The 14,176-nt window shown below is 33.6% G+C and overlaps 1 protein-coding gene across 2 annotated transcripts in view; it reads left to right on the top strand.

The window, feature by feature from the left end:
• wapl (cohesin release factor wings apart-like) overlaps positions 1-14,176 on the top strand; it is a 111,266-nt gene that overhangs the window by 23,072 nt on the left and 74,018 nt on the right. For both annotated transcript variants that reach the window (XM_075368312.1, XM_075368319.1), the window contains one exon: positions 785-977. In XM_075368312.1, coding sequence (XP_075224427.1) covers positions 785-977 — 193 coding nt within the window. The remainder of the gene's footprint in view (positions 1-784; positions 978-14,176) is intronic.

Here is a 14,176-nt window from a genome sequence, read left to right on the forward strand (position 1 = left end):
TCTAAAACCACAGCTCTGATTTAAAAAAGTATATATAATAATAAAAATTGGTGAATTCAATGTAGAGAATTCAGCTTAGCCCACCAATTCTCTACAAATATATATCAACATTCTGATTTATACATAAAGATTAGTTTAAGTTAAACATCCATTGGTTTCTGCAAACGTTTTTTTCCATAGAATGTAATAGTGCATGTATTTCATGCCACATTGTAAAGAACAACTGGGTCTAAAGAATGCAAATTGTTAACATTTTGTAATCATCTGAGACTTAATAATATTCATTGTTCATTTACATTCATATTTAGGCAATCCATCTGCCCATTCAGAACTTTCAAAAATCAATACCTATGTTCCATAATTCCTCTTGTGTTGTGTTTGTCAAAATAAGTAAGGTTTTATCATAGGAAAACAAACATCTTACTTATTAATTGTTTTGGATAAACCTAATGCTTCAGTTGAAGTTTTATGCTGATTGGAATGTTTTAAAGAATGCCTTAATCATTATAAAAGCTGTATATTTTTCTGAAATTTTGTTGTTGATGAGTGTAATTATCCTTATTCCATTCAGTTATATAGTCTTGCACTTTAAGATGTAAACTCTTTATTTTTCTGGAATATAAAATGTGGATGGGTAACAAAAAATGAAATTAACAAGAAAAACATTGTTTCAAGAACTTAAAAAAGATTCATTTGTTTTTGCCAGTCCTGATTTGATGGTGTGTTGTTAATATTAATTGTAGATATAGAATATTATTGAATAGTTTTTATTATTTTATTGCAGATGTCACGAAGTTATTCCAAAAGTTTTGGGCGTAAAGTTGGAACAAATGCCCAGCAGCAAGCAAGCATTCAGTTTGATAAACTATTTTGTGAGAACAGCAATCGGCCTTCTGCTGCTAAATCAGCTGGAACTGTTGGAAAATGGGGTATTACCTCTTTCACCTCTATACGGAGTTCAAATTTTTGTATTTCAAGTACGTAGTATTTCAGCATTTTGTTTTATTAATTCTTTTTTTTTATTTTTTATAAAACTTACAACATTTAGGATGTTGTGTATCTAAATTTTTTGAAATAATTAGATTCTCTCATGGGATGTTTTATGTTATGTGGGTGAAACTAACACTTTCTCCAATGTTATACATGTGTATACTACTCATATATGTTTAGTAGATAAAATAATAGATGCTAGTAGAAGCAAGTAAAATATTCAAGACCTCTACAGTAACAAAATAATAAGAATGACTTGCTCTATTTTAAAGAAAGTTCTTGTATGATCACTCTCTGTAAATCAAAATCAGTCTTTAGAATTAATGTCATGTTTATTCATCACTTAATTTTGAAATTTTCTGTAAATTCAATTATAAAGTTTAATTGTACATGAAAATAATAAATTTCATCCAACATACTCCAAAAAGTATCCTTTTTTGATTACAAAATTACTTATTAAGTAAACCATAAACATTTAATTATATCAATTTTGATGTAAAATGAATTAACACCTAATATTTCTTTTTACTTTTAATTTTTTTTTTTACTGCATCTGAAATCACTGATTGTTCATGAGTACATGAAAAGTCAGTGTGACTTTTTTGGATGATGGTGATCACATACCAGGTGCTATCAATGTAGTTACCATCAAACCGCATCATTGGCACCATTTTCTTTCTGTGACAGCTGACAAAGATTTTCAACTCACAACAGTACAAGTTTCACACAACAGCATAGTTTTAATTATCGTTGCAACATGTTGAGTTTTGTACCTACAAACTATGTATGATATGCAGACAGCATTGATTTTCTGTTACCATTTAAAGAAAACTGCTCCAGAATCACATCGAATGCTTGTTGAAGCTTGCGGTGAGCATGCTCTTGATTAATCACAGTGTTTTAAGTGGTTTAAAAAAAATTCAAAAGTGGTGATTTTGATGTGAGAAATGACCACCAGAAAATTTTGAAGACAGCGACTTGCAAGCATTGTTGGATGATCATGACGTCAACTGCAACAACTCACATATCAATTAAATGTAACAAGAGAAACTGTCTCCATTTGTTTGAAAGCCATGGGAGAGATCCAGAAGATGGGTAAATGAGTTCTACATGAACTGAATGAAAGACAGCAAGAAAACCAGAAAACCACTGCAAAATGCTGCTCGCCAGGTACAAAAGAAAGACATTTTTCCATTGAATTGTGACAGGTGATGAAAAGTGAATATATTTTGAGAATCCTAAGTGTAAAAGATTATGCGTAACTCCAGGCGAACCATCAACATCGATATCAAGGCCAAATCGTTATGGAAAGAAAACAATGCTCTGTTTTTGATGGGATCAGAAGGGTGTGATCTATTATGAGCTGCTAAAACCTGACAACTATTAATACTGATCGCTACCGATAACAAATGATTGATTTGAATCAAGTATTGCATGAAAAACGGCCAGAATATCAAAAAGGCAACACAAAGTGATTTCGCTTCATGATAATGTACTATCACACTCAGCAAAACTGGTCAAGGAAATGATTGAGGCATTCTGTTGGAAAATACTTGCATGCGACTTACTTACCAGACTTGGCTCCATCCGACTACTATTTATTTGCATCGATAGGACACGCACTTTTTGAGCAGCACTTCACTTCTTATGAAAATGTACGAAAATGGCTGAGTGACTGGTTTGCCTCAGAAGAGCAACAGTTTTTTTGGCGTGGCATTCATAAATTGTCAGAGAGATGGGAAAAATATATAGCTAGCAATGGTTAATATTTCAAATAAAATATTTTTTATAATTTTCATACAATTAATGTGTATCTTCTATACAAAAATTCCGGTTTCATATTTACATATCTTGTATATATATATATATATATATAATTATAGCACTCCTTCCTATGTAGTCACTAAGACATTAGATCATAAAGAATGGAAATGGAATAAGTGTAATCACATTCAGATTTCTTTTATCCATATTAAAAAATTTGAATCTGTTATAACCTGATACATGTGTGTATACATATATATTGTCGACAGCACATGGCTCCTTAAATCTTATGGTAGCCCTGAAAAGGACTGTTTGAGGTTTTTGGAATGATGAGTGAAAAGTTGGTGTGTTTTGCGAGGTAGCGCTGAGAAGGGTTGTTGGGTCCAGAAGCTGGTGTCTGGCTGTGTCAGCTCGACTGTAGTCAGAGAGTTGTGCAAGTCCGTTGGAATTGAATTACCTTCCAACTGTAGGGACCCAACTGCCCCTCAGTGGCAGCTGGGTCCCTGCTGCAGCGTGGCAGTAATGGGGGACCTCAGAGTCCCTCAGCTTCAGGTTGGCGTCAGTCGTCTTCTGCCAGCATGGCCGAGGTGGTTCTCCCTGAGCATTACTATGCTGAGCCAGCTCTTGCTGATGGGCTCGTTGAGTGGCCTGCTCGCCAGACTGCTTAAAGCCTGGCAAGCTGGTGCAGGAAGAGAGCATCTGCACTCAGTGGCTCTCTCGATGGGCTAGCCAGGCCTGCTGTTATTGCAGGGATGTTGGCATCTGCCAGGAGGTCCTACGTTGGGCTGGCCAGGGAATTTCTTACTTCTTCTTCTCCAGGCAATGTTTGGCGGCTAATAAGCTCTTGCTGTGCTGGTACCGGTTTTCTATCGGTGTCTGTGAATGATCGGGCCACAGCACCACTGTGGTGGGAGAGTTATACGGTTTGCTGGCTTGGTGGAGAGTGGCACTTGTGCAGGTGTATAGGTATAGCCATTCAGATGTCAGCGGGAGGTTGTCATCTTAGTGGCTAGCATCGTGCTCACAAATATAAAGCTCAGCATGTATGTGGCACATATATTAAAAATTTTGAAATTTATTATGGACATATTTGCAAATTCTGCTGCCCAGTACTAGAATTCCTTATTAAAAAAGAAATTAATGTAGTTATAAATTTAATACCAACTGAAGATGCGAGATTTCACAAAAATCAATTATTGGAACTAATATGGTAAGTTTAACTTACCTATTTACAGTGTTTTGATGGTTTATATGTAATTTAATATTAAATTATATAAACACAGTGATCAATATGTTAGTGAATTTTATATATATATCCGTACAATAACTATAATATATTTTATAACCATTTACATGTTTTAATATAATATGGTAGCCAAAAAAAAAAATTTAATATATATTTGTTTATAACCCATAACTGGTGAAATTTTGTCACTTTTAATTGAAAATAAAATTTATTAAGCAGGTCCTGAATAGACAGAAGCTCTTAGGACTTTCATACTGATGCTAATGGCATTTAGGTTGCATATATAAAGCTTTTGTTGTTATCTCGAGGAAATTTAAGAAACAAAGTTACTAACATGAGTTATGGGTAGTGCCTCGTGTAGCACTTTTTATTTCTGTGCAAGTCACTCATGACTTGTATTGCACAATTGGAACAGATAGATTTTACCAAGCAGCAAATATATTACTAACATTGATAAATCTGTAAATATTTGTATAATCAATTGAAATTTCAAAAATATTATTAAAACTATAGCTAAAGAAAATTCATACAACAATAAACTTATTTGTTAAATTCATAGAAACCTACAAATAATACATACAATATTGGGGCTGGAAAATATGTACATAGTTTAGAGGAAGAAACATTTTATTACACTTCTAAGCAGTATCATTGTTTAATCTATATCACCATGATCAATATGCTATATTATTCATATGTGAATTATATGCAAAATAGTAGGTCTATAACTTATCACAATATTAATATTGTCAAGTGTTTGTGGTTCGAACAGGATATTGAGAGATAGCAGATGTAAAAATTCTTATAAATGTAATATATTTAATGTTAAATAATTCATAATATACAAAATAGGTCAGTTATAAATAGTAAAATACAACTATGATTTTACTGTACACTTCTAATACAAATTAATAAGAGATTTTAGCAGTAAGCTAACAATCACAAAATCAGCAGTTTACTTTATTCAAGAATTATTTACCTTGAGTATTTTCAAAAAGAAACTAGCTTACACTTTTATAAATCAATAATATCATTTGTCCTCTGTTCTCGTACTTAAGCATTGTCCAAAAATGGAATACTCTTGACACACTCTTGCTTGTTTGTTACTACACACTCACTCTAAATGCTTCCGCACACTGTCCTCGCATTTATCACACAAAGAACAGAAACCATAACTTGCTGGTTCTCAGCATTATTTATATCTCTGGACCTAGGACTTGACCTGTAGTACCACCCATCTTTTTGTTTGTTTAAGCATAATTATTCCGATTTTCTGCAATTTCTACAGTTTTCTATAAATTCTTTATGGAAAAGATTTCTTTGTTGTTCTTCTAGAGTTTTCATTCTTCATTTTCTCTTTTTTCTGGAAGCTTTTCTACCGGTTACAATATGTACACTGCAGTGTAGTTATTCACTTACTACTGCTGCATATGAACATCAGATCCAGCCATATCATTTGACCCCCTCCCCAACTGAATACTTTGTGTAAAATTGCAGTAAAGCATTATTACATTTTTGCTTCACAAACAACAGAATCTAACCTTAGGGTTTTGCCCTTTTTAACATTCTTGATGATAGAATACAAATGTTTATATCATTTTAATAAATCAGTAGTTCCTGTAACTAATGTTAATTCACTAACTGAAAGATATTTACAAATCTGTGAGACAAAAAGTATCCGATCTTAATTTCTGTTGCGGTAACCAGTTACAGCATGTGAGGAGGATTGTCATGGATGTGACCTTTTCTTATATTGGTTACATATGACTCGCCCCTTCCTACTTGAAAGTAAAAAGAATGAATGGTTCTTGTCATGTTTTCATTGCCATTCAAAATGACTGAATAGTTTGAGCAGAGAATCTGCATTAAATTTTGACAACATGTAATTTCAACAAACTTGGCAACATGTAAATAGAGTCAATAAGGAAGATTCAAACAGTTTTTAGTGATCAAGCAATGGGTGTTTCACAAATTAAGTAGTGGTATCACCTTTTCCAAGAATGCCAAATGTCTGTCAAAAGTGACAAATGCTCTGGCAGACCTTCCACCAGCAAAATTCCCTAAAATTTTAAGCAAGTCAGACAGATAGTGGTGAATGATCATTGAATAAAACTTACAGAACTTAGATATTTTAGAAGATAAATTAGAAATTTCATTTGGCTCATTCCAGTCGATTTTAATGGTTGATCTTGGCAAGTGGCATATAGCAGCAAAAAGTTTCCCAAAATTCCTCACTCATGAACAAAAGAAAAACTGATGCCAAGCTGCGCAAGACAAGTTGAAATCTGCTAATGGTGATCCTGATTTTATGGAAAAAATAATAACAGATGAAGCATGGGTCTATAACTAAGACCCTGAGGCAAGTATCGCCAATGGAAAAACTTCAAGTTCTCTGCAGCAAAAGAAAGTCAGGCAATCATGAAGCAATGTGAAGGTCATATTGACAGTCTTTTTTGATTATCAAGGCATGTTTCATCATAAGTATGTATGCTCCCCAAGAACCAACTGTCGATAAAGAATACATTACTATTGTTTTATCAGCTAAGATATAGCGTTTGATGCAAGGGACCACAGCTTTGGGAAAATGGCAATTTTAAAATGCATGACAAGTCTTCAGCCCATACATCACAACTTATCCAGAGATTATTGGCAAAACACGATTGAATGACTCCTTACTCATCACATATGGCTCTACAATTTTTGGCTTTTTCCTAAGCCTAAAATTCTACTTAAAAGAAAGACATTAAAAGACAGAGAAGAGATCAAAAGAAATACAAGAGGACTATGGTGTTCACTGAAAAGGTTTTGAAAAATACTTTCAACAATGGAAACACTGCTGGGATAAGGTTGTTACATCAGAAGGGGCCCTCCTTTGAAGAGAACAAATCATTGAACTAAATAAGATAAAAGTATTTTTGTTTTTATGAGCCAAGTTTTGGTACTTCTTGATCATACCTCATACTTATGTTGGTTTTAATGTTTGTTTTTCTTTAATATATTGACGTACATGTAAGTCTGGCATTTTACAGAATAATTTTTTCACCAGACTACTGATTAATTTTTATGAATCTTGTACCAATTATTTATGTTAAGAATGAGTTTAGTTAGGGGTCATTGTGTGATGGCTGGATGCCTATGGCTAGAGCTGCCATTTAAATTACTCATGAAGTACTCTTATTGAAATGTGCCAAAGTTATGCATAAAGATCAACAATTTAAGTTGAACTAAATAATTGACTCTTAGTGCAGCAATGTTTTTCCTTGAAAATGTAGCACACAAGTAACTAATCAGCCTACAGCAGCTGCATATCATCTTTTTTTTATTTATGCTGTAATAAAATAGTCTAAAAGAGAAAAAAATCGTTTTTGATGTAAGATAATTGTCTACGACATTAAATACTACATTTCTTCTCTAGGAATTATATTATCCATAAAAAATAACTAACAAAGAAATGCATAAGTCGGCATCAAAATGAACTATTTACTTAACATTTAATTTTTGTAGTAAAAAACAAAACTTAATTTTTAAAAAAATTAATTGTAAAATTTTAGTGTAATTTGGTTTACATAATTTCTGTAATAAGGTGTTTGTAGCAGTGTAAGATTAACTGATGAGTAGATTGAATTAAAATAAATTAATTTACCAATCTTAACTAATCCCAATTTGTCTTCTTAAGTAACTTTATATTGTATATTAAAAAAATTGGGCGGAAAACTTATTTCCAGTTCATCTGAGCGTACTACTGAATAGATCAGTTTGATTTTTTTTTTTGTTTTGCTCCGAATGCCCCGAATATATTATGAAACCACAAACTTGAGTCTCTTTTGGAAATTCTTCAAAACTCCTCATTTATTAATCGAGGAACTTTCAAAGGTTATTACTTGCAGTATTATAATCACTTTGAAGGTCTATCAATGCTTGTTAATATACCTGTAGACCAATGTTCGAACAGATTAAAAAAAAATCAGCAAAAATTATCAATCCATCCAGTAAAATGTGTAGATAGACTGGAAATAGATTTTGAGCACAAATTTTACTTTTGGTAGAAAAGTAAAGAGAAATCAAGGGGATTGTTAGGAGACATGTCATAAATGGGGTATAGGTTTCTAGCCAATTTTTTAAAATATGTAACATTACTTAGTAATAATAATAATATTCTGAAGCAGCAAGAGGCCAGTAGTATATAATATACTGACTGTGAATATGATGTTTTACAAACTTGAACATGTTTTTTGGTAGCGAGAATAGCCCATTTATACTAGATAGAATCAATTAAATTCCATGTTGTTCTAAAGGGTGTTTTATTGACTCAATTTTTAATACTTCTATATTGAACTTTAATTATCGCTTATAACTAAAGCAAATCACTGTTTACATATCTATCAAACAAAATATGTACAAAATTAATGTGGAAAAACTTTTCAAGATATTTGGATTTGTGCAGCCAAGAAAATGAATTTACGTGGAAGACTTAATTGTATGCTTACAATTCATTATTAGTTTTTCATTCACAATTGTTTTTCATTTCTCGATTCCTTTGTAAATGATATATATAATTTTACAAAGGTTTTTTTTTATTAAGTGCATGTTACAGCAGTCAGTTATTTCACAATGAAATAATAATGTTAATGATAATGCCTACAGTTTATAATTTTGTGAGTAGCTGTAGTATTACCAGATAAAAATTGTACATATTTATGAATAATAATGTGGATCATTGGAGTTTTTTTTAATGAACTTGTTCTGTTTGACAACAGATAAATTAATCACTTGGTGAGTATTTCTATTTTTGTCACATAATCACCAAAAATAATGCCAATTCTGTTTTTCTAGTTTACATTTTTGTAATTTCTTAATGTAGTATGGTGTTCTGAATCAAGGAGAATATAATAAACCATTGAAGTTATCTAGGGATTTGCTGGAACATCATCACTTGTGAGAAAAAATGCATTAATCTGGTGTGTCTCAAGTAATTGGCAAAAAGTAACTTAATGCTGTTAACACACATCGATGATGTCTACAAGAATGCAGCATCTGTAATATGAAACAATTTATTGTCAAAATGACCTACCACTTTCTGCTAAAGTGTCTTCAACTGATTTCACAAAGGAACTACAATCAAAATGAACCATATACTGCATGAAAATTTAAGTATACAAGCTTCTTTAATGGTTACATCATAATTGTTCTTTCCCTGGAATTCTTACATGGCTAGCAACCAAGCAGAAGCTGTCAAATGTATTGCAGTCATTGAAACAAATAACAAGATATTATGTCAGTATCTAATATTACAGGATGACTAAAAATAATACTGATCTGAATATTCATAACTGCATTGACAACTAGCATTTTTAATTTGGATAATACTGTTTTATTTATTTGCATATGATGCACCCTCACAAGATTCATACCCGAAAAATAATGGTGCTATTTCAGGAAAAAAGATTTAACATGTAGACTTTTCATTTTTTCCATCTTTAGAAGGGGCATGATCAACTTCATTGTCCCATGTGGCAGATCTTCAGTTCCGTCTGAGCTATTAGAAATGCAGCATTTCTTGAAGCTCTTCATTACCAAATTTTTTTGAAGTAAGATTCCATACAGCCAAAATCCACTTGCATATTAATGTCAAACTCTGCTTTTTCAGTCTTCCTCTGTGGAGTCGTTTCTTGGACTGTAGTTGCCATCCACTCTCAATAAAAATACTTCAAATGGGCTTTCAAAGGCTTATTAATACAAACATCAAGTGGCTGGAATAATGATGTCACTCCTGTTGGACTACAAACTTGTACTGTTTTATTTTCTTGAAGTCTTTTTATCATATTGGCTGTTACATATCCGTAGAAACTGTCCATCACTAATGAACTTTTTAATTTTAAAAGAGCACCCGGTTGCTACCCCCATATACATTTTACTCACTCTAAAATTAGCCCATTATTCGTCCATCCTTTTTTTTTGGTACACAGGACAGTAACACCAGCAAGTAATTTTTCATTCTTTGAAAGGATTTTTCTTTTAATTTTATAATAAATGTTGGAAGTTTTTTGCCATCTGCAACTACTGTCAACATGACTGTACATCGCTGTTTTTCATAAGCACAAGTATGCACATAAACAGTTTTATCACCGACATCATTATTTGTTGAGTCTGATAACATGTCAGAATAAATTGGTGTTTGATTGGCATCTCCTATCTGTCCCATTAAAAAATTATTTTCTTGACATTACTGAATTATATCTCTGAAAGCCAATAATTTTTCCTCAAAGGCTGGACATCTATCGATGTACATTTTTTTTAATGATTATTCATACATATTCATAAAATAATTTAACCATCCTCGACTTGTTTTAAGATTTGGTATTTGAAGTTCCCTTGTGATTTGTACAGATTTTACTTGTGCCATAAAATTATGATGAAAACTAAGATAATAATAGGAATAAAATTGAAACAGTAAAAGAAACACAATTAGGGTAATACATGAAACATGAATAGCAAAATAATATTTAATTTTTAACAAGTTAAATCTTAAGTACATTAATTCTTTTTAGATGTAATAATATCCGGTCTAGTACATTGTTGTCATTTCCTAGGACACTGTATGTCTTGGCAATTTAAATTTGCAATATAAGGCCGCATAGCATACACAATCCACAAGCGTGGTGCACAGTCAAGCGGTAGTCGCATTGGATGCACAGTGGTGCACTCTCTGCCTGTATCAGGTGTCTGTGAATAAACCTACCGGGTTGGTCTAGTGGTAAATGCGTTTTCCCAAATCAGCTGATTTGGAAATCAAGAGTTCCAGCATTCAAGTCCTAGTAAAGCCAGTTATTTTTACATGTATTTGTATACTAGATCGTGGATACCGGTGTTCTTTGGTGGTTGGGTTTCAATTAACCACACATCTCAGGAATGGTCGAACTGAGAATGTACAAGACTACACTTCATTTGCACTCATACATATCATCCTCATTCATCCTTTGAAGTATTATCTGAACAGTAGTTACCGGAGGTTAAATAGGAAAAAGAAGAAGACAGTGTCTGTGAATAGCTTCGGTATGTCCTAAATCAATCAACACAGGACCACTTCCTCTAGGCAGGATTTTCTGCATGAAGAGTCCCATGGTAACACCATGTCTTTTATGTGTTGGAGTTTATTATCCCCTGTAGCAGTCTGGTCATCTTGACATGTCTGAAGTATATGTTTAATGGAATTAATGAAATCGGTAGTTGAAACTAGAGGGGAGGAAGATGGTTGGCCACCTGCATCTTTAGCACTGGAATTTGCATGTTCATTACTGAGGATTCCCACGTGGCTAGGGATCCAGTGGAAATTCACCTGTGTGTGGTGGCGACTTAATTCAGCGATTGTATTTTGGTGACATTAGGATGTCTGGAATACAAATCCTTGAAAGCTTGAATTGCACTATATGAGTCGCTACAGATAAGGATGTCACAATATTTTAATATAATGATATTCAAGGCCATTTTGATGGCATACAGTTCAGCACAGTAGACACTTGTAATAACAGGTAGACCAAACACATAAGTTCTGTTATTTACAACAAAGTGTGTCCTACAGTATCATTCTGCTTTGATCCATCTGTGCATACTGAATTTTTCTCTGATAAAAAATAGTAAAATGTTTGCTGAAAGACTAGAGGAGTTGTTAATTTTTTATTATCATAATTAAAATTAATAGGGTCAAGTTTCCACAGAAGATATGTACAGGGATAGGTTGGGAAAATAAATGGTGGGTCAAAATGTGGAAGGTACATTAATCACTGTACAGACACACATTAGTGCTGCATTTCGTGGATGGGTTTCATACCATTGGAAAAGAGGGTTTGCGAGGTCTGCTTTAAGAACAAGGTGATTTAGTTGTCCTTTAAGATGGATAGAGTAAGCTGCTAGTAGCTGGTCCCGTCTATCCCAAAGTGATGGCTCACCGCAATCAGCAAGTATGCTCGCGACAGGTCTTGATCTAAACACACAGTGGCAAGACAAATAAAAGAGTAGTGTACAGCATCCAGCATCTTAAGTACAGTATGACACACTGAAGAGTAGACAATACAACCATAATCTAATCTGGATCAGATCAAGAATATTAAAAATATAGCATAATGATCGATCAGCTCCCCACTTAGTTTTGCTAAGGATTCATCTCATATCTTTCCTTTTTTTAACCTCCGGGACCACCATTAGGTATTACTTCAATGCTTCAGAGGATGAGATGAATAACAATTTTTGTAGCGTGTGAAAATGCCATGTCTGTCTGGGATTCAAACCCGGATGAAAGGCCAAGACGCTACCACTCATGCCACGGAGACCGGCTAAATAGAATATTCATCGCATATCTATAATTTTTAAATATCTCACCTTTAACTGTTTAATGTGTTTGGCCCACGTAAGACAACCGTTGAAAACTAAACCTAGAAATTTAACGTCAGGAGAGATTGGCTCTCCATTGAGAGCAGAACTTGTGGAATGAAATGATCTCATAGAAGAGAAAAGACTACACATTTTGTTTTCTCTGGTGGGAACGTGAAGTAGGTGATTTTGGATCAAGTTTCAAGGGGAGATATTGTGTTCTGTAGTAGTCTGTCAGCTGTAGCTGTTGAATAAGTTATATATATAGCAAAATTATCAATAAATAGAGAACATGAAACAGGTGGTTGCACACATTTAGTAATACTGTTGATGGCTATAGTAAACAAGATGATGCTTAATACACTTCCTTGAGGCATCCCATTCTCCAAGGTGACGCTACTCGACACGAACACGGAATGAATGGTCATTTAGGAAACGCCTAATAAAGGCAAGCATATTGCCCACAACTCACTACCTTTTAATGGCATTTAGAATATCTCATCATCAGGCTGTCTGCTCTCCTGAGGTCAAAGAAAATAGCGATTAGTTGCTGGTGGAACAAAAAGGCATTTTGGATATCTGTTTTCAATGATATCAGATGATCAATGAAAGATTGTTCTTGGTGGAAACCACATTGTTCTGGAGATATTAAAGTGTGCTTCTCTAAATACCAGGTGAGCCTTTGGTTCACCATTCTCTCCATCACTTTGCACAAAACATTCGTCAAGGTGGTAGATTGGGAGAAGCATGCTTTGTCTCTTATCAAATTTAAGTACTGGTACGACAGTTGCTTCTGACTAGATGGGTAGGAAGACTTGCTTGGAGAACAGACCATTATATTTATGCTATAGGTGAAGGGCTGAATTGGTAAGGATTTAAAGCGTATTGAGATGGATGTTATAAGGTCTAGGAGAGGTATCACATGAGTTTTTTAATGCATGTGACAACTTGTTAATTGTAAAAGGAGTATTTAATTTGCTGAATGAATCACCAGTTTGCAACAGTATTTTTTCTCTTCGTATCTTATATTTCTGAAATTCATTAGTGTATGATGTACTAGGGACACCAAACAAAAACAATCAGCTAGGTTAGTTGCAACTACAGAAGATGACAAAAGAAGTTCTTTTTCTTCATGATTAAGGCCAAAGGTAGACTTTGTGGGATGCACAAATTGCACAAAGTTTTCTCTACACAGCAGACATGGGAGTAGTGAGTGAGATGGTGTTTATATAATTACTCCATGATTTTCTCCTCGCTTGTATGAATATGCAACAACATTCCGCTCTAACTCTATGATATAAATTTAGATGTTCATTTGTAAGTCTATGGTTAAATTTATGCCTGCCTTCATTTATTAATTGCATTTTGGCAATCGTCATTTCAACAGGGAATGGAAGAACATCTTGGATTTCCTGATTGTGGAATGAATCTACTAGCATTCTTAAGCAGAAGGGAGGTAAAAAAGGAAAGTTGCTGTATGGCATCATCATATTGTGATGGGAAGGCTTTATGGTAACGGTTCCAATTTGCTCTTTCAACAGCCCATACCATGGTCTTTTGTTCACTGTGCAATCAGTATAAAAAGGAATGATAATTGTTTTATGGTCGCTATTGTGTAAGTCATCATAAACAGACCAATTAATATGATGGAGTAAACTTGGTGAGCTTAAAGAGAGGTTAATGATAGTTAAAATACCAGTCGATGATAACATAAGCATGCATGCTTGATCCATCAATCAGAAGACAAAGGTCCAAGTCCTATGTCACTCTGTTTATGATATTTCCTCAAGGGAAAAAGATTGTTGAGCC

This window comes from Lycorma delicatula, chromosome 1 (assembly GCF_047948215.1).
Source record: "Lycorma delicatula isolate Av1 chromosome 1, ASM4794821v1, whole genome shotgun sequence".
Lineage (NCBI taxonomy): Eukaryota > Metazoa > Arthropoda > Insecta > Hemiptera > Fulgoridae > Lycorma > Lycorma delicatula.